This window comes from Platalea leucorodia (assembly GCF_965183815.1).
Source record: "Platalea leucorodia genome assembly, chromosome: 2".
Taxonomy (NCBI): domain Eukaryota; kingdom Metazoa; phylum Chordata; class Aves; order Pelecaniformes; family Threskiornithidae; genus Platalea; species Platalea leucorodia.
In genome coordinates, this window is record NC_138824.1 from 74,241,370 (window position 1) to 74,269,242 (window position 27,873).

The following is a 27,873-nucleotide window of genomic DNA, read 5'->3' on the forward strand; positions in this document are numbered from 1 at the left end:
AATTCTGGAGGTCAGGAATATTGCTGCTATTCCATGAACTACCTTTATGACACAAGTCCTAACTGTCTTTCCAGCAAGCCACTGGCTTCTGTAACGTGAAGGTACACACACTTTATTGTTGACGGGAGAAACTGATTATATAATGCTTGTAATTTGAGGCTTACCTTCATTTAACATACTGGATTGCCAGTAGTAACATCTTAGAAACAAGTTGTCAGTCACTTTTAATTTGTAGACTGTAGTTGATTTCTTGTGAACGCATACATTACATCTATAAAAAATATCATATTACTGCATGATTAATTCAGTTAAAAAATTAACATGCTGTTAATTTTCAGGGGCTGGGGAACTACTTGATAGTAATCAAGTTGCCTTATGTCTCTTAGGAAATAGCTACTGAAATAAAAATAAATCTCTGCTCTACTAGTGTAGATGATCTAGCTGTAGCAAAAATATGTTTATTGAGAATAAACCATGTTACATCTTTTTATTGTCATTTTACATCCATTAGGATCGAATTGTGTCCATGCCTCTGGACAAGGACCATGAAGTAGCAGTTCAAGCCATGAAACTCTTGATGCTTATGTCACAGTAAATAATTTCTTTTTTAATTTACTGTATTGTTTTAATGGCAACAAGATCCAGATACGATCCTGATTAATCTTCCTGTAGTCAGTTACATGCTGGGAAACAGTTGCTCCTGGCAGGATATGAGTTACAGTTAAAGCTGCTCAAGACATAGCATTTTCTTTCTGTGGGAAATACTGATGTTAAGAAAACCCTTGTGCTGAGATTCAGTATGAAAACTACATTTTTATATCTTTATACTTCCCTCTGAAAGGAAATTCCATGGTTTCATTTTGGCTTTTCTCAAACAGAGCGTCTGCCTGTCTCGGGGGAAGTCCCCACTGAAGATGGGGTCCCCACCCCATCTCCTGTCTGTTGCCAGGCCTTGACCAGGAGCTCAGGAAACTCTGCCATTTTCCCTGTCTCCTCACCTGATGCAGAAAGCCTTGAGCTTTGAGGCTGTTGCTAGAATTTGGACTTTCAGATTCTTGGCTCCATGGCAGAGCACCTGGGAGCTATTGAGCCCACAGCAGACTGGCTGACAGGAAATGAGCAAGTGTATGATATCTTGGTTTTGCTGAAGGGGAAAACTAACAGAAGAGTTGTTTTCTTGGGAAATTACCTGCCAGCCATAGATTCGGTAGGATAATGGCAAGCTGGAAGTATGGGGAAAAATTAAACTAATGTTTACAGAAGTATATGAATCCTACTCTGATACATCCTTGAGCAGCATATTTGTTTTAGAAATGGCTTTATTTCCGAAATAGTGAAGAATAAATTCTCTGTCCCTCTCTTTCAATGCAAAATGAGAATAAAAAACCCACTTCATTCCATTGTTAATACAGTTGACATGTTAGGACTCAGCAAGTATTGCTTCTGTCTCAGAGTGTAAGTTGCATTCTGCTGATGCAGATGCTCGCTTCCGTGTACAGCATGGTGCATTGTCCAATAGCCTTGTGGGATTTGCTTTTCTGTTTAAGCAAGAAGTATTGGTCATTGCTAGATGAGGATGTAGACCTTAATGGACCAAATAATATAGTATTGTAGGTATTTACATTAAATTTCAAGTACATTTGTATATTGAAGTGCTGCTTTGTAGTCTGGTCTCCTATCTCACTCCATTGATTTGAGTGGCATTTCTCTAGGCCTACTTCAGCATGCACATTGGAACAGCCTATGATGCTGTGAACATGGTATGCTTTTCTGAAGAGAGTACCATTGTTAGGGCCTCACTAGCAGTAGCTCGGGTTATATTGTTTCTGTGTTTGCAACGTCCATTTCTACATCCCTTGGTTCTCCATGGTGTGTGGCTATTGGAACAAAGCACAATGCTGTGTCTGTGCGTAACACGTCCCTGTGCTAGGAGGAGCAGCACACCATTGTTGAAGGACAAAGATGCTGTACACCAGTTATGGCTGCCCTTGTTCTGTATCTGAACTAACAACTGCTATATTGGCACTGCAGCTGTTTATCATCTCTGGCTTTATTATAAGGGATCATGTTCTCATTAATGCAAGCTGCAGCTATAAAAGTTTGATCAATGTTTCTTTTTCCCTGAAGCAATTTTTTCCTAATTTTTCTTAAATATGATTTCCAATGTGAATAAATGCCTTCTAAAGTTTTCTGAATGACATTTTTTCCATCATAAAATGTAGTTTTCATAAGTAAAATGAATACATTTTGAAACTGTTTTTAATTAGGCTGTGTGGAGGCCTAGCAAATACATGCTTCTCTTTCTTTTTGCTCATCTGTTGCATAGCCATTCTCCTTTCTGCCCCCCTGCCCCCGAGGTGCTCTGAGCCCTGCTGATTTGGCTTAATTATTGGAGTGATGAAAGTGGGAATTGGGGACTCAATAAGCAAATTCAATGACAGCTTTTCTCTTTGATAAGACTAGTACTGACCAGTCTATAAAACCTGTGTGAAGAGAACACAGACAGTACAGACAGTCACATGTACAGACTTCTTAATAAGAGCCTTCATCAAGATGCTTTTCTAGCAGGGGAAAAGCTTATGCCTCAGTACCAACAATAGTGTCAGAAAGGACTCGCTGCTGGCATTGCAGAAGCAAAGAAATTTCAGGGCTGTTGTGTCTCAAATAGGTGAGTTTCATAGCTCAAAACCAGTATCTGGATATTGAGCAGTAATGCTGCTTAATACATGCAGTACAGCATGAATGGGGTTGGGGACAGCAACTCCCCATTTATTATTAAAGAATAATAAATGGCAGCTTGTATAAATGGCACTTCTACTGATATGCATTGATGTAACCACATTTTTTGCCGCTTTTGTCAAGCTGTATTGGCTTCTGTGTGGATGGCTCGTTTTTGTCATCTTCAAATTTGGCAACTGAATTCAAGTTGCCCAATGTGTGTTTTTAGTGAGATGTGAAAGGCCTTTCAGATCAAGTTTCTATTTTTAAAGCTACTGGCAAGAACCTCTATCTCATGAACTCCCTATATTTGATTTGGAATAATGGATTATTTTTAACAAATAATATAATCTTAACTGGTCAGGTACTGACCTTTAGAACATGTCTCTAATCTTGGAATAAATCTTTTGTTGTTTCATGACATGTGTTGGCAAGAAGCAAGGCCAGGAGTAACTTTTTTCCTCCAGTTAGTCCGTTGGGTGCTCTGTGACTTTCTTGGGGAAAATTTACTATATCACTAGCTCTTTTACTGGCTTCCGTAATTGTCTTTTGGGTGAATTTAGTAGCAAGGCCTTGTTGCCAATTAATTATTTTTGTGATATTTTACGGTTGCAGTGGAGCTGTGCTCCATGTATGCTAGTAACAGCTTTGACCACCTCTTAACCATCACTGCATTCCGGTCCTGTGGAATATATGTTGGCTACTCTGTGTACTACTGGCCTGTAAAACTCCTATGCTGGCCTTTACATTCTCTCTTGTGCTAGCTAGAGAGGCAGTGAAAACCCTGATCTTTTCAATTCACTTAGATGTGTTGCATTATTAAAAAAAAATTCCCATGCTGATTCAAAACCCTCTTGCTATGCATATACCTGTTTTTTTCAAATCCATATTTGTATTTTCATCTTGTCTACCTCTGTGAGCTGAGATTTTTTTCTTCTTGTTTGTTGCCTCTTGTCTCAATTGAAAGCCAAGGTCTCTGGGCTAGCAGATTTCTATTTTTACACAGCATGATGCAATCCCGAAACTGAAATGAGCCTATGAGGCCTAGCATAATAGAAATTATTAATGCTGCTGAATTATGCATAATTGTTAGCATTAATGTTGCAAAGGATCTGAAAGGGAATAGAACTAGAGAGGAAATAAAGAGGAAGAAAACATGAGTGACAATGAGAGACCAAGGAATCTTACTGAAAAAATTGCCCTTTAGGAGGAAAATTAGTTTAGTGTGCCTACTGCAAGACAGTTCTGTTCATTTTTGTGTGCTTAACTGCCTAAATGAGTAGAGGGATTTTGGAAAAGAGCAGCAAAAGTAATCAGGTAACTGTAGTAGATGAATGAGGAAATGTTACAGGTGGTGCAGGTATGGGCACAAATCTACAAATAGCTTGAATACATAAGTAGCAAAGGGGAAAATTACTTTGTATTACATTAGTTATATGTAACTAGGAATTAAACTGAGTTTTAAACACAAAACTCTCAAGTTTGAAATCTGGAAGAGCTGCCTTAGAACTGTGAGTATATTGCACTCACTGAGGACTTCACATGAATAGTTTAAAGACTATTTAATGGAGCTGATAAATACATTAATTCTTACCACAGTGCTTTGACAGCGGTCAGTAGAGTTAATTCAACTTAAAAGTCAAGAAACTGAGGCTTTTAAGTTCCCAGTGTTCTGCTTAGCACAGGGGGCTCAGGTCAAGTAGGGGTACATTGCTGTTGTGCTTAAAAACCATAATCTCCCTTCTGATTCTCAACTGGACTGGGAAGGATGTTTTAGTTTGGAGAGGGAGGGGCTACACTGTAGGAGAAACTTGAAAACTTGATTTGGCAAAGGATGCCATGGCAAATAATATATATAATATATGTTACTAGTTCTAGTGGTAGATGTAGATGTCCCATGACAAGTAATTCTGTGTCAACAGAGAGTTGAACTCTGTGATTCTGGAGTGTTATTTCATAGCTAAGCCATGGACTTCGGAAGAAAAGAGAGAGACATGCTTTGCATACAAATAAGGAAATTACCCACCTTTGTCTTGTTTAGAGGTTTTTAGGAAAAATAAAGAACTGTTATCTTGAAGTTGATAGAAGCAGCATATGAAGCAGTGAAGCAAATTATACTGCACAGTTCTGATTTCTTGCATCAGTAACTTGCTTGTAGCAGGTTAGGTGCTATCAAAAGGGAATGGCATGGAGCTCCTCACAGCTCCTCTGTGATTCCTTCAGGTCCACCACACGCCTATTCAGGTAGAATTATGGTAGTGCTTTGTCAAGCCTATTCCAAACAAAGCAAAAGTGAAAGACCAAAATGGAACAAAAGCATGTGCTTTCTCCTCTGTCTTCTCCTCTTTTCCATCCTCTCAGGTTTATGCTTTTTGGAAGTTACCTTCAGCAATTTTCTGCCATTGTGCACCCTCTATTCAAGAACCTTGAGATCTATTCTGAAATCTTATCTTTCCTGTCTGAGGAGTTAACAAGAAAAAATAAGAATTGCATGTCTCTGAGGGTTATGTTTCTTAACCAAAACGGCATACCATACAGCATCTGTCTAACGTGCATCTTCCTGCGTTCTGTCACAGCATAATCATAGAATCACAGTGTATTGCAACATGCTAATCCTATTTTAAAGTGGGTGGGAAAGGACTCATGTTATATTGTAGTGGCAACCATGTTACCGTCTCTCTGATCACCAAGGTGGTGTCTTGAAATACCTGACAGCAGGGTAGAAAGAGGGAGATAACAGAACAGATTAGCTGATTTTTCTACTTAAAAATTTCACCTCAGACATTAGAATACTTTCAACATATATTTTTTTGGTTGATAGTGCTCAGTGCACAAATAATGTTTTATAACATATTTGCAGATTTGGATGTTTAACTTGGATTAATTTTAAATGAAAAATTAACAGATTTTTTTTTGATTGAGATGCTATACCTTGGATTACTGATGTCCCCATAATGTGTGCCAGATCTTTCCATGCACGGCCATTAAAAACAAAAAGAATAAGGTGGCAAAACTTTGAAAAGTGCATCATGTGCATTTTTATTTTACTGTCGTGATTTTGATGGTTATCCTTGGTATGAGCAATGGCACAGACCAAGAGAAGTGACTCTTGTCTCTTGCGTACAGGAAAATGGAACAAAAAGCAAGATATGAAATCTTTCAGCTGGTGCCATATGCAGAACAAAATGGGTCTGTGATCTCCCCCTAGAATATCCCAACTTCTTCTTCATGACATGTTCACACTGAAGTGCAGAGAAAATGGTATGTCATGACATTGGTATGTGGAAGGCCATGCCTGTTTATTTTTAGACATCTCAACACTGGCAGGCACTTGTGGCTTAACCTTTATCTGTTGCTTGGCATTCTGAGGGCTGTAAATTTGCAGCAGTATTATTGCTGTATTTGAAGTATTCTTTGAATGTTTGATGATTGGCTTATGTATGTTTAAAAAAAAAAAAAAGGCACCCATTTACTGTGGTAGTATTAGTGGTAGTGGTAGCAGGTGTAGTCAAGTGCTGCTACTTCCAGAGGCAAGTAAAACCCCTAAGCACTCATTTGAGTGGGAGTTATGAGCACAAACCTCACTGTATCACAGAGAGTAGTAGTTGAGCAGTATGTGAAAAGTAGTAGTAGTACATACAAGTATTCCCTCCCATTCAAGAAAGGAAAACTGCTCAAGCAGTGTCATGAGTGTCTGTCAGCCTGTGCTGTAAAGAAAATGGGTGGTTTTCCCCTCCTTTGCTTCTGTGCTGTTAGGGAGTGCTTCATACATGGCCAGAGCTATTGCATCTGACCTACTCCTGTCTTGACGAGGGAGGAAATAACACTGCTATAGATTAATGTAACTGGGGCAAATTCCTAGCCCCTTTGAAGACAAAGTTAAAAACAAGGAGGTTGGGATTTCAGGATCACAGAATGGCTGAGGTTAGAAGGGACCTCTGGAGGTCATCTGGTCTAACCCCCCTGCTCAAGCAGGGCCACCTAGAGCCAGTTGCCCAGGACTACATCCAGACAGTTTTTGAATATCTCCAGTGATGGAGACTCCACAACGTCTCTGGGCAGCTTGTGACAGTGCTCTGTCACCCTCACAGTAAAAACATGTTTTCTGATGTTCAGAGGGAACCTCCTGTGTTTCCGTTTGTGCCCATTGCCTCTGGTCCTGTCACTGAGCAGAGCCTGGCTCCATATTCTTTGCACCCTCCCTTCAGGTACTTACACACATTGATAAATTCCCCCGAGCCTTCTCTTCTCCAGGCTAAACAGTCCCAGCTCTCTCAGCCTTCCCTCATAGGAGAGATGCTCCAGTCCCTTAATAATCTTCGTGGCCCTTTATTGGACTCTCTCCAGTATGTCTCTGTCTCTTGTACTGGGGAGCCCAGAACTGGACTCAGCCTCCAGGTGTGGCCTCACCAGTGCTGAGTAGAGGAGAAGGACCGCCTCCCTCGACCTGCTGTCACCACTCCTCCTAATGCAGCCCAGGATACCATTAGCTTTCTTTGCAGCAAGGACACATTGGCAGCTCGTGTTCAACTTGGTGTCCAACAGGACCCCCCAGGTAAGCTCCTAGGGAAAGGAAATTTCTAAGGAAAGACAGTTTCATTTGTACTGGAAAGGCAGAGTCCTTAATTTCTACCTAAAGAGATGGCAGCTATGTTCCTGAGGTCTTCGAGCCATCCGAACAATTTAGGCAAGGAATTTTTTTTGAGACACACAGGTGTTGCGTTCACTATTTCCATAAATGTGCTAAGCAGAGAAAACCTGAAATATAAAGAACAAAAAATTCAAATATGAAAGAAATTTGACTTGCATGTTCATACAGGAAACTCCATTTAAGCATAAGAAAAGTCTTTTACCATTGGGGTGGTCCAATACTGGACCAGGTCACCAGAGAAGTTGTGGAGTCTCTGACTTTGTAGATATTCAAAACCTCATTGGACACAGCCCTCAGCAACCTGCTCTAGCTGATTCTCCATTGAGCAGGGGGCTAAACTAGATGATCTCCAGAGGTGCTGTCTATCCTCAGCCGTTCTGTGATTCTGTGTTGGCGCAATCTAGATCACAATGTTTGTATAGAAATGTTCTCTTTGTCAAGCTGTCCACAGTTTTTTAAAAATACATATAGAGAAAATGACAAGGGCAGCTTCATAGAAACTTGTGCCTTAAAAGAACTAAATAATAGATTGACATGAAAAAGAATGAAAGAAACCTTGTCAGACTGCTAGTTTATTTCAGTAAATTCCCCAAAGCCATTTATTATAAAGACTTGCCATATCATGAATTTTTACTCCTGTAAGTGCTATTTGTTGTCAGTCTTTGCTTTACTCTCACTTGTTAAACTTGTAGAAGTTTAACCAATTTGATATTTCATTCATGGCTTCACAGGACATACCAATGCTTATTCATACTCTAATGCACCATCTTACCTCTTCCAGTTTCTTACTGGCTAACCTCAATAAACACATTTTTCCTCTGTTTCCCCAGTTCTGTAGATGACTGAATAAGAGTCGCATAATTCCTTTATGCCAATTTCACTATTTACATACTCAGAGCACTTTCTATATGTCCTATTACTGGAAATACATACTTAAGGGAATTGCATGTTCAAAGAGGCCACCAAAACCTGCCTGATGTATGTAAGGCAGCTTTTCTCTTTGGTTGAGGGCAAGCATTATCTTGTGAGATTGACCCATCGCTTTTGGAGACGTACCATCAGCATCCATTTAAAGACCTTTTTACTGTTCCAGTGACCATTGTAAGCAACCTCGGAAAAAATGTGAAAAATTCAAGTGATACATGAGTAAATACATTGTAAAGCTAAAATTCATGGGGTATCAGCTTCTATAAGTGAGAGGCTATTGGCTTTGAGAAATGAGTGCTGTCTTTTTTTAATTTTTTTTTTCCCCTTACTGATTTTAAATCCGAGACAGTGCTAAAAAATATTTGCAATGAGCACTCCAGTGATACTGTCACCTAATATGGGCTCACTTTTTTTTCAGTCAGGTTGGAGGATGTTTTGGGGCTTTGTGACTTGTGAGGATGCTAAAGGATGCGATGGGTTTGGAGACCAATGGGCAAGCGCAGGAAGGGCTGCTAATTTTTGTAAGACATCACTCCCAGCAAATGAGGAGCATGAATACTCGATTTTAGAGAAGGTATTGGACCACGGCTGTAGATGGTTTTAAACTGTTACTACCTGAGGACTGAGTGCAGTAATAAATAAAACCCCTTTCCCTTCACCTGGCTGTACTAAGTGTAAGGATGTCAGATGATGTTCTTTCATTCTCTGAAGTAGCTTAGTCCAATGACCTTGCTATGGCAGTAAGAAGCAGGAATTTTGAAACTGTGATCGTTGCTTTGGGCTTCACTCCTCTGCTATCTCTTCAGTGGGTTACTCAACCTTGATGCTTCAGTTTCCTTTTTGTAAAAGGTTGATATTAATACCATTTCTACGTCTCATAGAGTGTTCTAGGTTTACTAGTTGGCATGTTGTATTCTCAAGATGTGTAGCTGAATGAAAAAAAATGTGACTTTGAGTGTGTTTGTGCAGATAGGTCACAGTCAAAAGCATGCTATGAAGAATGTGTTTTGATTTCTTTTTATGTGTGATTCTGTATAAGCCTAGTGTAATAGCATATAGGTTTTAAAATACTGTAATAAATAATTTAAAAAGAATTTATGCTGTGAAATGAAGGCTGCTTCTTATTTATTCTATGGTGAATATCTAAGCAGAAAGTAAAGGCATGATTTTGCTATTTTATTACTATTACTCTTTTTACCGTGACCACTAATCAGCCTTAATTATACTCTAAATTAATGTTCATGTCCATGCAGTGGGCCTGATTCATCATGGCTTGCACAGACCTCTGTTTCTCTACAGAGTGAGTAAAAGAATGCTGCCAATTTTGTCTGATAGCGTTTTTAGATATGTCCTACAAAAATTTAGCTGTGTAAACAAGTTGCACAGCTATGGAGAATCAGGTCTAGTAAAAGCTGGACATAGCATTCATGATATTCTTGCAGATAAACCTGAACAATAACTTCCGTTGTTATTTTTGCCTAGGAACTGTGAGGATGTGCTATCAGCTGAAGACTGTGAAACGTTATACCAGTTTGTTTATACCACACACCGTCCGCTTGCAGTAGCAGCTGGGGAATTCCTTTATAAAAGGTATCTCTGCCTGCCTGCCTGCCTGCATGCCTACTTCTTGCATATTCTCATTTGTTTCAGAATGAAGGTGGATTTATTTAAGAAGGACGTTAAGCATTCTTTTTTCTGCTGCAAGTGTGTACCATGAGGATAGTAGATGTGCTTTCTTCTGAATCAGAAGAGAGATGCTGTCTGGGGGTAATCATTTGTTCCTCTGCGCAGCCCTGGCACAATAGGCATGAGAAAAGTTGCAAGACTAACATAGAGAATATGAAACAACTGACTGATCCACAGATGCCATACTATGTTGAGAGCATACGTCTTTTCTTTCTACTTTCTTTTCCTGTTGCTTTGCTTCTTACAAGCTAATTCATCACCTGGCATCTGCTGGATTTCCATAGCTTTGGTGATTAATCACAAAAATGGCCTCCTCTTCTCCCTTTGGAAGTTGCCTTATACATTGTAAAGGCTTTGAATAATGAGAGATGCAGCAGATTAAAAAGCCCTCCCAATTTTCTGTCAGGTTAATGAAGTACAGGGTTTATCTTCCCCAGGAGTAACTCTTACAAATGGGCTTCTTATAACAATGGTTGCATGAAGTGAATAGAGTTGGCGTGCTAAAAAGAGAATAAATAAATATTCTGTCTCTATGGCTGAGAGACATAATTTTGCCTTAAAAAGAGGAATGAAAATAAAAATATTTTGGCAAGGCTTTTGTGGGAAGAATTCAGAAATAATAATGATTTGTGTTTCTCACACGTGCAGAATCTCCTCCTAGCTGTCTCTTCCTACCTAGCTGCACTGCTGACATTCTGGGGTTTGTGGAGCCAAGTCCAACAGAAAGGCAAATCAAGATACATTTCTGTTTTGATGAGTCTTCTATTACATCTGCTAGCCTTTTGTGTTGGTCCTAATACTCTATCATAAATCAGCTGCATTTCCCCTCAGAACACTGCGGCTTTTTGCCATTTAAGTGGTTGCCCTGATAACTTTACTTTTTCTACCTAGCTTCCCAGTGCACCGTGGACACTTTGACCCTGTAAACCTCATCCTTGTTCTTGTTTGCCCAGTTCTTCTCTCTGGCACTTTTACCAGTATAGAAATGTTCATTCTAGTGTGATAGAGATGTTAGTGACGCCCCTCCTTTCTCTGGTCATACTGGTAGAAACTTTAGCATAAATGCTTAGGCTCCCCCCACCCCCGCCTTGGTTTGCGTGAAATCTCCTCAATGTCTGCATTTTTAACTTAGGTTACTTACTTAGCTGGCATAAATTATACCAGCAGAAGCACTTTTTGAAAGTATAAGCTTTTAGTGATATTGAGTAGTGTGGTCCTGCTCTTAAATCCAAGCCATTTGGGCCTTCCATTAATCTGCGGGGATGGCCTTCCTGTATTTATCTTGGGATTAGCACTTCTTGTGAGCAGTACAGTCACACTCATTTTGGATAAAGAGGGAAATGGAAATTGAAGTGTCATATTGTGCTTCATACTTCAGGCAGAAGAGGAAGAACAGTTTATCCACTGTATTTGTGAAGTTGAGTAAATTGCCTCTTATAAATACAAGATACTATGCTTTCTTTAAGAAGCTTCAGTTCCAAAATGTACCATGATGTGAATAATGGTTGGGTAGTAATATCTCTACTGTGTTGTTAAGGTTTAAATTCAGGCTAGAGCAAGCCCCTTTTCACGCCTGAGTAAATGCCTACCTCATTATATGTTCAATGCTGTGGAATCTGCACCTGTTGTCCAGAAAGCTGGCAGGGTACCTGTGAAATTGTCAGAAATAGTCTCTGCATCCAGGGATAGCAGATCTCTCATAATGGAAAACAATCTAATCTCGTTTCCTTTCATCTGATAAAAAAAAAAAGTCTAATGTGATTTGGAGTAAATAAGTAGACATTTAGAAGAAATACAGGCCTTGGGATCTTGACAGAATTGCGTTACATTGGCGAATGAGTATAAGGAGAATGTGGCGGAACTGGACTGACTTCCTTTTCTGTTGGCAGGCTACTTAGTCATGAGGGAGATGAAGAAGTTCAGCCCAAAGGAGGAGGGAAGTTTGGGGCAAGTACTGACCAGTTGAAAAGGTTAATACGTTTTTTCCTGGAGAGTGAGGTGAGGAGAATAGTCCCTGCAGTAAGCCTTTTAAATCCAGCGTTGCATGTTAAATCAACTGTTGGCTTCCTTTTGAAAGCTATTTCTGGTGGTGAGCTCTGAAATGTTTGGTGTTTGGGATGTTGTTGCTCTCTAGGATGAGTTTTTAACGAAGATATTTCTGTTCTGTTGTATTAAAACCAATTTACAACTATGCTAATGGAGAGAATCAGTGCTGAAGCAGCTTCTGAAAACAACCTGAAAGACTAATGCCACTGAGTGAGGTTTTTTTGGTATGTGTCTGTGTCTTTCTGCAGGCAGATGTGGGTTGCTGTACCATGGCTCTCTGCTAAGAACTGCATAGCTTTGCTGAAAGTTTTATCAGCTTAAGTGCTGCACTTCGCTATTTGGCTTTTGCAGTGGTGCAGACCTATGTCTGACCAAAGTGTCTCAGGCACAGCAGTTTTGAGTCTTTCTGCAAAGGATTTCCCAGACATTGCTTAAAATGTTGACTGATTTCTAGTCCCAAGGTTGGATTTTTAGTTATTATGATCAGCAATATAAAAGCAATACAGAAGCTAGTTTTAAAGAGATTACTTAAATTACAAAGGAAAGGTATCCACAAAAGAGAAAAGAAGAACTTTTTTCCTGCTTTTCCTTCTTTTTTCCCCCACTTTCCTGCTTTGTATCAGATTGAAGACATGGTGTTTAAATGTTCATTAGCCTCAAACTAAATATGTTCGAATACTGTGTGTGAATATATGTGTGAATGACTTTGTAACTGGAAAAAGGGAGAGGAACGTATGAAGCTATATTTCTTTTAATGATGTATTTGCTTCTATAAGCTTGTGTTTTTAATCCCTAGCTACACAAACATGTTGCATACCTCATAGACAGCTTGTGGGACTGGGCAAGCAAATTCCTGAAGGACTGGGAGTGCATGACCACTCTTCTATTAAAAAATGCTGAAGAAGATGGAGAAGGTGGGTAAGCAAAGAGCTTAGGTTTTGTGTGAGTGAATCTCTTGATATTGTTTTTTGAACTTTGCCTTCAGCTGGTTTAGGATCGTTCAATATTGCCATATCCTTTGATTCCAAATTGTGATCCCCAAGGTCCACAAAGCAGATGCAGCTCAATGCGCTCCCAATGTGATGTTTGTATCAACATATTTGTTTTATTCAGTATTGTGTATTTATGTAATGTTAGTTTAGAAACTTTGCAAGAATACTTGCATAATTAAGCCATAATGCTTATGTAGCATTCACTTGTTTTGTTTGTTTGTCCAAAACTTAGTAATCTAAAATTATTAATTAATTGAAAATGAGTAATGCATGAGTTCATAGACATTTAACACTCTAGAGGATTAGGTTTTTGTACAAATATTTTAAAGTGAACTTAAATAATAGTTGTTGTAGTAGAACTGGAGGTGGTTGTGTGATTGAAATCAAAGTTTTTAGACCCAGTGAGTTAAAAGCTTTTTGGTACTCAGAGAAGCAGGTTTGTCCTAAATGAGTTAGTAGTCAGTAGGAGCAGGCCTCATTAAAGCTGCCTGTGTTTTTGAGAGCCCAACTGCTCTAAAAAGTTTAGCCATGAGAGGAATAATTGCTTTTGTGTTCAGTAAATGTAGAAAATAATTTTCTTCAAATTAAAACAAACACTCTCTAGGTGTTTATTTAGCAACACTGCATCTTTCTTTCTGTAGTGTCCTTCCACAGTTGCTCAGATAAACGAGTAGGCTTTACATTAGCTGTTGCTGCATCTTCATTTTTCTTTTGTGTGATGCTGAAAGGAGACTGATTTACTTACAGCACTGAGTGATGCCCATGAAAGTGCCCTCATTGAAATTATCCTCGCAACGGTTAGAGAAGCAGCTGAAGGTCATCCTCCAGTGGGCAGAGGTGCAGCCAAAAAAGTCAGTGCATCTTAGTCTTATTTATTGTTCTGTAATCACATTCTCTTTGCCTTGTGTGCTTTGCCAGACAGCATGTTCCTAGTGGTAGGTATATCTTCAGAAATAAAATGGCTTATTTTTATGAAATGACACAGTGTCTTTTGACCTTTAGATCTTATTAGTAGCAGATGTTGAAGGAGATGAGCATTAGAGGAAAGCCAGGTGAAGCATGTTATTGACAAACAGTGAGCATTTTATCCACAAGATATAGCTGTTCGGCGATTTGCATCTAATTTAAGGTTAACGAAAAAAATAAAAAAGCATCTGGTTATCTCCATGGAAAAGTATCTTTATCTTAGCTTGATATGCTTTAGACAAAGGCATGTGAGTTAACCTTGGGTTACATGTAAAATTCCACTCAAATCTAAGAGATTTTATAATTGAAACAAAGTGCTTTATCTGCAGATTCTGTCAGTAAAAGAGAAGAAAATACAATTGGAAGATTGTACCAAAATTACTGAACACTTTATTATGGTGCTTCCTCAGCTCTTGGCAAAGGTAACTAACAGCTGTTCTGTGAATGCATGTTAAATATTTCATTAAAATTCCTACAGTGTACTCATATCCTGTTTTTTCTCTGCAGTATTCAACAGATGCACAAAAAGTGGCAAATCTTCTGCAGATTCCTCAGTATTATGATTTAGATGTTTACAGTACGGGACATCTAGAGAAGGTGAATAGAAATTGGGGTAGTCGGTTCATGTGGAATATACTAAATTTATGTGGCAACGTACAGGGTTTAGTGTGACTTCGAACAAGCAGGAGACTATTGAAATATAAAGAAATGGTCTCATACCTTGAAGAAAGGGTCTTATTCAGGCTTTACTTTTTTTATTTGGGTCTGCCAAAGAAAAGCCTTAGTGCCTGTCAGTTCTGATATGCTGTGGCTGGCCCTGGCAGATAATGATTTGTGGTTTCATGTGGTAGGCCCGGCCCTGGGTTTTTCATTGTTGGGTGGAGTGAAGGAGGTTTATGCCATGTGTCTAAACTGGTGCCTTCCAAAAGTTTACTACAGAATAGGTTTCATTCTCCTTGAAGACTGACTCCCAGCTGCTGGGGAATGATAGTCACTGAAAGATAAGAATGGAGATAGTGTATCTGCTGATGGGAGAGGGGTGGTCAGAGATGGATAGATGAAATCCTTGAAATAGTGTAATGTATTCTTAAGCAGGGATGTTTACAGGAAGGTAGTGTTAGGCGAACACTCCTAGGTTAATTTCAGCACAAAACGTTAACTGGAAGAGAGAGAGTCAGCAGAATGGCAGAAGTTACCTCCTCTCACTAAGAGTGAAGACCCCAGTTGCTGACATGCTCTGAAACATTCTCTATCCTCTGCTGCTGAGGGAGATAAGTTCCAGTGTTTGGAGACATGCTTGTCCTTTGGAAAGGCATTTTTTATTCCCTACCTTTCTCTTGATTTTTAGGTAGTGCCAAACGTGTATTGCTAAAGTAGGACTTAAAGCAGTTGCTTCATTCTTTAGGAAGATCCAGAGACAATAATAATGACAGAGCTATAAACCCAGAAAAAAGAGTTATATCCTCTAATGGCACCCCTTTGGTCCTTAGACTGGCATTTATGTCATGGTGGTTGTATGGCCTATAGAGATATATGGGCCTAGTGAAATGTATCTAAAGTATAAGTGGATTTTTGTACAATTTACCTATAATACCCCTTTTATCACTTGCAGCATTTGGATGCTTTGCTGAGAGAGGTGAAAGACATTGTGGCCAAACACTCTGACATGTCTGTTCTTGAGGCTTCCTGCAGGACTTATTATATCCTCTGCAGTGAAGAAATTGCCATCTACAGCCAGGTGGATCGTGCCCGAACTCAACTGATAGATGAGTTGATGGCACAGCTTAACCAGCTACTAGATGGCTTCTGGCAAAAGGTGAGCGTGACTCACTGTGGAGGTAAACAGACTGTTTCCCTATGAAAAAAGAAGACAAAAAAATTAAGGGGGATATGAAACTATTCTTTTCCTGCTGTTTCTCTGCTTGAGGGGAGCAGAGCTTTCAAAGATGGGTTTGCGCCTCTGAAAAGATCAACTACTTACATTTTAATGAAGCAGATGTACTTTGGAAGGAATAGAGTGGGGGAAATAGTAAATGAGGTAGTCCACACCAGCACCAGGTCATTTTATGTCTTCTGAATATTCTTGACCTAAGCTCCATAGTTGTTGTGCCAAAGATACTATGTGCAAGATCAGCTAAGAAGTGCTGTGGATCTATAGGTGATGGGACTGCTTCCAAAAAGATATAGTTCTGTATTTCTACATATTTGACTGTATACAAGATGCCCTTTGTGCTGTAGAGATAGTACTAGAAAACAAAAAAACCCCAGCAGTCTGTAATGCAGATTGTATAGCGTTGGGGTCTTTGAAATGATGACTTTCCCCTTGAAGGAGGACTGCAGAGTCTCCCTCAAAGTTTTTCATTAGTTCTAAAAAGCAGAAACAGCTGGTGGTGATATGAATAGCTTGCTGGCTGAACTGAACAACAGGAGCCCGCAGCTGATCTAATCAACTGTGCCGTCATGAACAGGTGTCATGCCACGGTATGAGAGTTAACACTGGCAGGTTTTTATTGGACACTGGGATATTGCAAAATGTGTCAAGCCAAAAAATCCCCTAACCTCAGATTGGATTTATTTTGTTGGTCTTAAATAGATATCTATGTCAATGTGGGAGAATGTGTACTTATGAGAGACAAGATAAGCGCTAGACCAGGGATTCTTCAACTCCTTCGTAGTGTGATCCATATCTAAATAAAGAGATTTTCTCCTGGAACCCCTCCCTTCTAATTCCTGGTTGTGTATACCGTCTCCCATAATCACGTAGTATACTTGTGGAAACTACAGCAATTGCATCTATGGGAAAGTATTTAATATATTTTTAGCTATCTTTGAATGTGATCTGGCAGCTGGAAGCAAGGAGAGTCAGCACCGTGTGAACAGTTAGCTTTCCAGAGATCCCTAACAACTGTGTGAGGGACCATGAGTGGCCTGTGAGTCTGAGGGTTAGCACTTCTGTGTTAGCCTAATTGCTAGTTGTTACTCCGTGTTAGCAATACTGTAGTCTAGGGAAGCTGCCGTGGGTTTATTAATGACAGGGACTTTTCCTTATACAAAATTTCTGTGCAGTCAACATGTTGTTTTCTTTTTACTGTAGAAGACGACATGAATAGCATGGTTAAAGGTGAAGGGACTGGGGAGGGCTGGAGGAGAGTAATTCAAGCTTGTGGGTTGGTTGGTAAGAGAACATAGGAGTTACCTTGCCCCACGCTCACTGATTCCTTTCTCTTTCCCAACCTTTCATAATTTAGGAAGAAGGATTTTGTACGGATGCGGGAGAAATTTCCCAGATGCACTCTGCTTTGAGAAGAGTAGCAGCTTTTCATAAGTGAGATGTTTGTTTACACAATTTACTTCCCCATATATTTAAGTGTTGACCTAACAGGTGCAAAGTGAGAATTGCTCTTGTTTGTTGGGTTTAATAAGATTTTTCACAAAAGAATGAAAGTGGTCCCTATGAGCGGTGCTGCAAGGTTTAGTGCCTTCTTAACAGAATGGTACTCTTGGATATGGAATTCTTTTTGGACTCCTTACTGAGCTTGGAGCATCAGCCCTAATGTGGCTAAGAAGTGTGTGCTACAGAGTTGGCATGTCAGAGTGGACTCGGAGATCCTCTCTGTGGTGCCTCCCTCCTAGCTGGATGCTTTTGCACTGCCTTACTGTCAGCACTGGTGGTCAGTCTGAAGAAGGCATAGTGAGTGCAGTCTTTTTTCCCAGCAGATGTAATCTGCTTTGTTTGGTTTAGTTTATTTGATCTTCTTTCGTTAAAAGATGGATTTCTCAAAAGCTTGGTTCTCCAGGGATTGTTCACCAAGTAAATTATCATGCAAGATAGTAGAGGGCAGGAGAATTGGGCCTTCTTCTCAATGTGTCTTTTACCTATCCTGCATGCTAGGGATGCTCTGTTTTTGCAAAGAGAAGTCTATTGTTGAGTTGCGAACACTCAAGACTATTAGAAACGCTCTTTTAAAGCAGGGTGGGGAAACAGTTCTTTAGACCTTTTTGGGCACTTAAAGAGTGTGGATAGCGTATAGGAAAAGGTACAGAGCTCAAGCTTCTTTTTCCTCTCCTCACAACACTGCAGTTTTGTGGTAGGAATGCAGGCTGTAAAGCTATGGACTAAAGGCTGCAGTGTTAGATCATGAAAAACTTCATTTCATTTTTTCCTCCCTTATAATCAATAATTAGTTGTTTAAAGTTATTGCTGTACGTCAGATGAAAGAAATAGGATACATTTAACGTGTTTGGTCATGTGAGATTTCATTTCTTACTTAGTGTATCATTATTGTTTCTTTTCACTTGCAGTGCCCATGATCTCACCAAGTGGAATCTGTATGACAAGACTTTAAGGTTGCTGGTGTTTGAAATGGAACGTGGGAGTTTGCCTGTTCTGGTGAGTTGTTAATATTTAACATTGAAAGAGTTTTTTCTTGTTGAAAGTAGGAAAATTAGGAAATATTAAATAATCTTATATATCAATGTCCTATGAGGCAGGAAGATACTGTTTCTGTTTCTCCGTCTGGGAAACTGAGGCTGTCTTTGGTATAATGTTATTGGAATCGGTAAATTCATGCCATAGATGCATTTATTTTGGAGATTGTCCAAAACTATGATAATCATCTAACATCTGGATTGATCCTTTGTCATGCTCTGTACTTCCCACTGATTGCACAGTCTTGCTCTCAGTACACATGAAATTGTTGGGACTGTGAGGAGCCCCTCATAGACTGCATGTAACCAGAAATTGGAATACTTTGGACATGTTGCTTATAGATTGACTCTTGGTGAAGATGGTTGGTAATTACCAGTTGTCTCAACTGCAGCCTTTTGGTTGTCTGGTTGCCTCAACTCAAACATTGGCTGTGCCAAGATGGAGGTGTATATCCTGGGATTACAAGGTGAAGTACTCTAGCAGTCATGAATGTTAATCAGCCCCCATTTTCAGGAGAGAACTTGAGGTTATTTGGAAAGGGGTAAAATTTAGCTGGGTAGAGATAGCCTGCAGCCAGTGGGTAGAGGTGCACTCCTTTAGGTGGAGCATCAGAGCACCAAGGTTTGGCTTCTGCTCTGAATTACCCTCTGTAGGAGTCTGCCTTTCACCAAAGACTGAAGAGAAATCCTGAGAAGCTAAGCTAAAGTTAGCCTCTGTGAACACCCATTTTAGTACATGGTTACTTTTCATTGAACTTGTCAAGATGTCAGAGTTCTGCAGAAGCAGCGCCTTAGTAATAAAGTTTCTCAGGAGGCAACGTTTGCTTGTATGTAAACCTATTAAGTTTATTTTGAGGGTCTAAATACTTTACAGTGCAGAAATGGTCGAACAAGCAGCATACAGAATGTCAGGCTTAGGTGCTTTGTTTAGTCCTAAGCTTTTTGCTGTTGAGCCTTTCATGTAAATAAAGGACACGTGTTTTTATTTGCAGATGATCCTGCCAGCTCTCCAGTGCACGTATTTTTCTCTCCTGTGGCAACTAGCTACAGTTTCGGAAAATTCTCCCAAGGTTGGCCACTCCACATAATTTTGCAAACCCAGAGTTGTGCTTCTAGAAGTTTAAGTTGCTTTTCTATTCTCAGATTGCCAGAAGAAAATAAGCTTTCTAAGAAGATAATTTTTGTGTTTTCTTGAGGAAACCACATTGAGTTGAGGCATTTTCTCTCTGTCTTGCCCTCTTTTTTTTAAAAGTGTTTATGCTTTTTCAGTCTGCAAGAGAGTAAGTAAACAATGGTTCACCTCTATTTTTACTGCAAAACATGTGCATCGAATTCCTGGGGCTTGATGGTGATAACAAACTTGTTCCACTGCCAAAAAGTTTGTTGTTTTCTTGTTTTAAGCAACAAAGAATATTCAATGAAAACTCTGGGAATTCCTGTTGCTTTGTTTTGTTTTTATTTTCTTGTTTTACTTATATATTTCTGGCAGAAAGTTTGAGGGAAGTGGTAATTTTCTCATCAGCTGACTACTCACTTTCTTAATTGGTTTTATATAGCACCAAGCTCTGGCAGGTATTTCAGAAGACAGTCTAGTTTAAGACACCAGAGAGGAAAACGCTTTTATGCTTTAGTTCATGTGTGAATGCGTACCTGTGCGGCTCTTCTTTGTGGTGATTTCTGAGTGCTGCTGCCTCTGTCATTCTGTCCCCTTCCCCTGGTGCTCCTGTGTGTACAGAACAGGACGCTGACACGGACATTTGTTTTGTGTGAGAAATGCTAGCTGGGAGGTTACCCGTTTGGAGACTGATTCACTATCTATTCCCGTCCCGTTCCATTCCTGTGTGGATGTCCGCATCTCTCCCTGCTGTAATATGTTCTGCCTTTCAGTCCGGACACAGTGAGCTTGACTGATAATGGGGCAACACATTTTTTAATTTGGCCTTTCATATGGGAGCAGATTCTGATTGGAAGCATGATGTTACGGCCCACTCTGCAGGGCCAAATCTGGATGTTGGCAAAGACAGAAGTCCCAAGAGCAAAAAAAGAACATTTCCTGGACAGCAGCTCTAGGACTGTTTCTTCCCCCTTCTCCTCTCCCAGTAGTGCTAAGGCAATGTTTTGCCTTCCTCTGTGCTTCTTCACAGCATGCCCTGGGATGGATCCCCTTTCTTATAAAGATACAGTTGCATAGCATGAAATCCAGTCCTCCTGTAAGGGCATTCCTCTTCGACTGACTGCTCAAAGCTCAGGGCAGTGCAACAGCTGGGACCTAGTGAAGGATCAGAAGGTCTTTTATGTGGCTGTGGACAAATCAAATAGTCTCTCTTGCTGGCTTCATCTTAACAAATAGAGGTGTCTGAGTTTCTGAGTAACAAAGTTAGCAGCGTAGTTAAGCTGCATTCCCTCTGTAGTCAATAGAGGGAGAGAGAAGAGCAATTCCAGAAGGCAATTCATACTGAAAATTAGGTGAGATGGACCAGAGTTTTTCTGACTCTACTTCCATCTCTAAAGTGGAAATCATTGTCACTGCTTTATAAGGATAAACTGAAGTGAATTCTGCAAATCTTGTAGTTGCTTGGAGGGCTGTGTAAGGGACTACATGCTATGAGAGCTGCCCATCCTACAGATGGAGAAACAAAGAGTTTGTGACTTGCTGAATACTACTAGCCTCAGCAAGTGTGACAGATGCACACGTCTTACTAGTATTCGTCATGTTTCTGCACCAGAGTGGGGCGGGAAAGTATATATTTTTATGGATTGACCTTTCTATCCCAGATATATTGTACCTGAAAATAAGACATGGTTTTAAAGTTGTTTGTAGCTAGTTAGCTGTTGCTACTGTGAGATGTCAGCTTCTTTCATAATGTCGTCAGCTGTGCTATCTTACATGAATAATATCAGTGGAAGAAAGACACAACTGTTGTTTGTTCTGTAATTCTCTGTTGACTCATAGTCCATAACATCTTTGTCCTGTCACTTTTCCTAAATATGTTTTTAGGAGACTCTTTTTGCACTAAGAAGGGAGCTGAGGCGTTTCAGTCAGATTTGCACATGCTTCCTCCACCATAAGGAAAAAGATGTAAGAGAAAAGGTTTGTGTTTCTCTGTCACTTAACTGGCGTTCATGCTCAGTCCTCCTTTTAAATGCCTTGCCTTTCTTTTCATACTAGTATTTCCTTCTACTGATTTTTGCTATTTTTTGTCTCTTGGCAGAGAAATAACTCTTTAAAAAAAATCTTCAACTATTTATTTTAAAGGAAAATTAAAGTTACGTTAGTTAGAATGCTACAAAAGTTAGTGCTTTAATCAAGCATAGATAAGTGTCTGCATGGGTCCATCTGCAGAATCAAGGCCTGAATCTGAATGACTCTATTTGCCAGTTGATAATCATTGTGTTTTCTGATTCGACTGATCAGTGTACTGGTTGCTATCATTGCTTTATTAATGCCTTGCTATGAATATGACTTAAAAAATAAAAAAAATGGAGAAGTTATCCAGTGATGCATGTGTTCTAGCATAATGGAGCTCTTCTTTCTTCCCATGGAAGTTTGAAAATCTTTAGGTGGTGTTCATGCATGATACTTTTATATACTGTATCCTAAGGTGAAAGTTGTGGAGGGGCTTAGCTGTGACATTTTACCACAGGCTGGGGCAAACAGAAATCTTTAGCTTGTGAGGAAGAAGTGGCATAGAAGCTAGATTGTGACTTGTGGTGTCTGATGGAGATGCAAAGTGGAGTTGGCGTGAAAAGTAACATGGTCTCTTAATCCTTCTTTGGCTTCGTTTGCTTGATACAGGTCTTCATGATACTCTGTGACTGGTTGCTGATTTTAAGTCATCAGGATTTAAATAATAATGAAGAAGCAGTTGGACTTCTAGATTATCTTCCTAACAGATCACTTCAGGAAAAACTGCTTTTGTTTATCCAGGAACATGTTTTCATAGAGGAAGAAGAGGAAAGCAAAGGTGAGACATCTTCATCACTGGAGAAGCAGTCTGCTACTTTAGCTGTCATTTGTTGTCTGCACCGAACATTTCAGGAAAAGGGGCTGATCTTTTTTTTTGGGGGGAGCAGGCTGGTTGGACCCCTTTACAAGCAAAGTGGCCCACCTGATGTGAACTGATCTGTATATGCTGTGGGTCAACCACAGGAAATAGCTGCCAATTTACTGATAGGTAGAAAGGGCTGCTGTAATGCAGGGATGGGTGAGAATGTAAAAGTATTTGGAAGAATGACATTGGTGGTAAAGATGGTGGTGTTAGCCACCTCTGTGGAAGGCCTTGCAGTGTTACAGTGCAATTCTGGCAATGCATGGACACTTCTAAGCCATCAGAGTAAAGGACTAGTGGATTTTGATTTGGGGAACGTGGGATGGATTTTGTGGGAAATAGCTATGTACTTGTTGCTCTGTTGCCTTTTTCAAACACATTCAGATGACAAATTGAGGCTGTTGTTGTGAAGGTTGGTTTCTTTTGGGAGTGTTTTGAAAATAGATTCTTAGCTCATTGTGGTTTTGAGGCCGAGTTCAAGTGTCGTGCTTTGAAAAACCAAGCATTGTTCTGGATTATTGTGTCAAACTCTTGTTCTTCAGCTGTTCAGATGGAGTTCTGTGTTCAGTTTTGGACAGCACACTTTTCCAGGTCACAGTGTATCTGCAAGAAGAGATGAGCCTAGATTGCAACAAGGGAGGTAGTTGAGGAGAATCCTTAATGGTAAAGGTAGAGATACAATAGAAAAGATTGCTCAAGTAGCTTGTAGTATCCTAGTCATGGGAGTTTTTGAAGCAGATTATGTTTCAGGTTACATGTGTTATGTATCTGAAACTGATAAAGTTGATACTGTTTTGGGTTAGATGGCCTGAGATCTGTCTCAAACCCATTTTGTATGATGCTTTCAATTTCTCAGTTCTCCCCTCAAAGGATCCCTGTCATCCCGTTGCAGCTTCCTTCCTGAACGAGTGATTCTGTCATGCTGTGGGTGTGCTTGTCTGTGTGCACAGCTGGCAGCTGCTCCATTTTAGTTTTAACTCTAATTTGCAGATACTTCTGATCAGTCACTTGCTTTATGTTTGTTTCCAGGCCCACAGTCATGCTAGAAGTGGAGACAGTCCACATCAAAATTATAGGTCAAAGACTGAAGCCTTTTGGCAGTTGGTAGATTGCATTCACAGCAGGGAAGAGTGTATCTCAGCTCTCGTGCTGCAAGAAGCTCTGCCCAAGCGCCTTCATAGCTGTGTTGGAAGGCTCTTAAGAGTATTTGTTTTCCACAAGTTATCCAGCTAGTAACTAACTCATGTTCCAGAGACTTAATATGTTCCTAATGATATGAAATGACTTTTTTATTTCACTCTTGTTGATAACCACTTGGAGAGTTTCACCTGAACTCTTCTCTTGTTGACTGCATATGGCAACTTTTGTAGGGTTTCCGATGTGCTGGTTATCTAGCATCTGTCTTATTCGAGGAAAAAATAACGTGGTTGCAATTTGTCTAGTTTCTTCTTTTTGGTGTGTTTGTGCCTTTTATTCTGCGCTGTTTGCTTTTGTTCTGTAGTTGTGAGCAGTGTTGTACAAGAAGATTCTGACTAGTAGAAATGCGAAAGCCATACGAAGATCAGAGTAGAAGACTGTGCAAATAACTGGATTTTACCGTCATCAGCGGCAAGCTTTGAAATGGAAATAGACCTGTGTTTTCTGATATACATGGGAATGAGTGCTAGCATCTGTTGCTTAATGTGTTGACTGAACAGCTGAGCCTGTGCTATTTGGATGAAAGTTGGTCATTAAAATTGAGATATCTTGAATAAAGTAGTAGAACAAAGCTTCAATGCTTTTGTTTCCCTAGACATGACAGAAGAGGAGGAGAGAAAGGATGAAAGTTGCAAACTTGACGACTTGCACAAAAAGCGGAGTCTTCTTGCAGCGTATTGCAAGTTAATAGTGTATAACGTGGTAGAGATGACTGCGGCTGCTGAGATCTATAAGTATTATGTGAAGGTAATGTTTTAAATAAGGTTGCTTTGCCTATCAGTGCATTTGAGTTTTTGAAAGTGCCTCCAGTGTTTGTGAAAGGTGTGGGGTTAATAGTCTTATGGCTGAGGATCCTTGTATAATCACAAAAGGGCTATAAAATCAAGCAAGAGTGGGCCAAATCTCTCTTCTTTGCTCTGCAGACAAAGTAACGGAAAATTGAGTAGAGGGTATATCTGTCTGGACATCTGCTTCTCAGCTTCTCCAGAGAGGCCATTGCAGAGAAGTAGTTTATGGCTGGGAGAGTGTTTTAACTGTAGAGATTCTCACATTGCAGTGGTCAGCTTACTTCATACAGCTCACACAGTCCATATGCAGATGGCCTAGGTTTCACATGGGTCCCTGTGCTTAGACAACTGGTAGAGCTTCAGCCACTCTGAAGTGGGTTTCAGGAGGGCAGAGAACAGCACAGAGCAGGCGGGTGCCTTGAGTCAACTAACAGGACTTTGGAAATACCTGAATATGGATCTTGTTCTTGACTTCATTGGGCCCAAGGCAAGCATAGGTTAAATACAGAAAACTCTTTATTTCTCTCCTGAGGAGGCTTTGTTCTTTTGTTATAATAAATACTTAACAGTTTCAGTGTAACTTTAATCCTCACATTACTCTTAAAGGAACGTACCATTGCTTTACATATGAAATAATATAAAAAGTCCAGTTTTCATCTTTTAGCTTGGGTGTTCTGATATTGGGATTGTTTCATGAACTTTTTGTGTGACGTGAACAGAGTCATGTGTTTTGTGTACTCCCAGTGTTAAAGAAGGGGAATGATACTTCTCATTTGTTTTGTTGCTGTTAATAGACCTACAATGATTTTGGAGACATAATTAAAGAAACGTTAAGCAGGACGAGGCACAACAACAAAATTCAGAGTGCTAAGACACTGATTCTCTGTCTGCAGCAGGTAAGGTTAAGATTAAAGCAAGAGGCTAGGGGCTCTTATGACAGCTGTATTTGCATTGGAGTTTTTTACCTACCTTGCCATGATTATTCAAATTCATTAAAAAACCTAGTGGAAGAAATCGTTTCCTTGCCTGTACTTTCTACGTGTACGTTGCTTTTGCATGTCATAATTAAATTTCCTTTCAAATCATTACATCTGTTTTAAAATGTAATTTTGTGCACAATTTTTTTGTCTTGTTTTTAATCTTCAAACGCATAGCATGTTAGGACTGATGTGAGATTACAGAGTGTTTCTTGGGACATGGTAGATGTCTCTTAACCTTAACAAAGGTTAAGGATATTATTTGGTGTTTTACGGACTGCTTCAATTCCTATTGAATTTGAGGAACCACAAATGGGTCTGTGGCTGGCCAGCTCTAATCCCCAGTATTTTCAGTATTTTATCTGTAAGAAAGTGGGGTGCAGCTCTTCTTAAGGGTCTCAGTTGCTGGGGCTTGCAGCTGCTGACTGATGAGGCCAGTTAGCTATTTTAGCAGCTGCTTTTGCCAGCTCTGCCCATGACCAGAGCTGCTTCTAGCTTGGAGTCGTGCTGTAAGCCACAGAGCAGGCTCCTCCCAGGGGGTACTGACACATGAGCTTTGCTTATTTCACACACATTGCCAAGGGCTTAGATCTGTGAACTAGCCCCTGAAATCTGAGCTTAGATGAGGCTAAGCAGCATTTGCCTACATATATTCTGCTGACATAGTCAGGACTTTGTGTTTAGGTATCACATAGACAACAGGCCCTTTTTGGCCTTTGCTTGACCTTGAAAGTTAACAGGTTGAAGAGAACAAGCTACCTCCATGTACTGGTAGGAAAAAACCCCAAATGTAGTTAATTGAGCTCGAGACGTGCTTTTGCCCCAGTCTCACTCTTCAGAAATTGGACTATGCTGCTGCCGGACTCGCTGCTTTATATCTGCATTCTGATATTCTGAAAGCCTCTCAGGCAAATTAGGCCTCTGGGTCTTGATTCAGAAGTCCTAAAGGGAGATGGGGTCAGTGGAGCCATCATCTTCAGGAATCAGTTCTCTGTTTATGCACATCATTTTTTATTTTTATTTCTTAATTTGTGCCTATCTGTTAAGCACAACAGTGCCCTTTGTGTCAGTTCCTTGTCATTGTTCCAGTTGTGTGCTCCTGAAGCACGGGACTTACCTGCTCTTTTGTAAGGCTTCCATCTCTGTAGGCTAACTGTTGCTTGCTGTGCATGTCTTTGTGTCCTCCTGGTGCTTTGTTTGCCTGTAGGATTACATATGGTTGCTTATCTGAGACTTCTTCTGCAGCTGTTTCAGACACATGCAGAAAGCCAAGACAGCAGTGGCGGTGTGGATTTCTCCTCTGCTTCCTTCACAAATATGAAAGAACTCGCTCGTCGCTTTTCACTAACGTTTGGCTGGGACCAAGTGAAATCTAGGGAATCTGTAGCCATGATACACAAGTATGTGCCACGTAACATCACTTGGTCTGTGGTCATTGCTTTTGTTAGTTGTCTGTTTTATTACTCTTTTTTTTTTTTTTCTTCCAATAGGGAAGGGATTGAATTTGCTTTTCAAGGAGCTGCTGGAGTAGATGGAAAGTGCTTGCCTCCTAACTTGAGCTTTCTGCTAATCATCAGTGAATTTTCCAACAAGCTGCTAAAGCCAGACAAAAGACTAGTGTAAGTTAAGTTCTTGTACGCTGTCATACACAGTTTGTGTTCTGTGTATCCCCGTACATAAGATGCTTGACCTTCAGTGTTGCAGAAGTTGCTCCAGGGCTTTTCAGAGAACCTTTGAAATCAATCTGCCCCTGAGGCTGTTGGTTTGAGAGACACTTGTTGACTTTCTTAGTAGTGGTTATTTTAGATTGTATGTGCAGTATGTATTCTAGATCTTTTTTAGACATAGTTGTGGCCAGTTACGGCAAGTCTTCTAAAGGAAAGACAATGTTAATTTGGTGGAAGAGATTTGCAACTTGACTGGCTAGTGGAGTGACAGGAATGCTTTTCTGAACAGAAAAGTAAAGCAGAAGATTGCAGAAGACAGAGTGCCCAGATCATTATTTTGCAATGATCTAATTCCACAGCTTCAGGGCTCAATTACGTGAGTTCCATGGAATATATTTGGAAAAGAAATATACATGACACTACTCGTAATGTGGATATTTAAATCCAAGAATCTACTGTTTACAGGGGAATATGCCCTGATCCAGTTGGGCCCGTGTTTTACAGTGGTTTAAATATTTACATTTAATAATGTAAGAATGATAGCCTTATTTTGGCATCATAGGGCATTATGCATCTGAATGGAGAGATGTATGATTATGTCTGTTATTCCCTTCATCACTTGCCTCAACTCCAGTCATTTTTGAGAAGGAAGTAATGTTCTTCCTTCAATTTGACCTTTGCCATTACTTCCGTAGTCAGTGCTGCGCTTCAGTCTTCTATTTACAGATACTGTAAAAAACATTGCAAAATGTATAACAAGTATTTCTATTTTCCTGAGGGC

General features: G+C 40.0%; 1 protein-coding gene across 1 annotated transcript in view; it reads left to right on the top strand.

Annotated features, from left to right (window-relative positions):
• LOC309601312 (cohesin subunit SA-2-like) overlaps positions 1–27,873 on the top strand; it is a 63,057-nt gene that overhangs the window by 27,480 nt on the left and 7,704 nt on the right. The window contains exons 12-28 of the mRNA XM_082334256.1: positions 512–591; positions 9,779–9,886; positions 11,872–11,980; positions 12,825–12,942; positions 13,768–13,871; positions 14,316–14,408; positions 14,494–14,583; positions 15,599–15,802; positions 17,235–17,311; positions 18,289–18,376; positions 19,407–19,484; positions 21,416–21,505; positions 22,211–22,379; positions 24,256–24,407; positions 25,243–25,344; positions 26,671–26,825; positions 26,916–27,044. Coding sequence (XP_082190382.1) covers positions 512–591; positions 9,779–9,886; positions 11,872–11,980; positions 12,825–12,942; positions 13,768–13,871; positions 14,316–14,408; positions 14,494–14,583; positions 15,599–15,802; positions 17,235–17,311; positions 18,289–18,376; positions 19,407–19,484; positions 21,416–21,505; positions 22,211–22,379; positions 24,256–24,407; positions 25,243–25,344; positions 26,671–26,825; positions 26,916–27,044 — 1,946 coding nt within the window. The remainder of the gene's footprint in view (positions 1–511; positions 592–9,778; positions 9,887–11,871; positions 11,981–12,824; positions 12,943–13,767; positions 13,872–14,315; positions 14,409–14,493; positions 14,584–15,598; positions 15,803–17,234; positions 17,312–18,288; positions 18,377–19,406; positions 19,485–21,415; positions 21,506–22,210; positions 22,380–24,255; positions 24,408–25,242; positions 25,345–26,670; positions 26,826–26,915; positions 27,045–27,873) is intronic.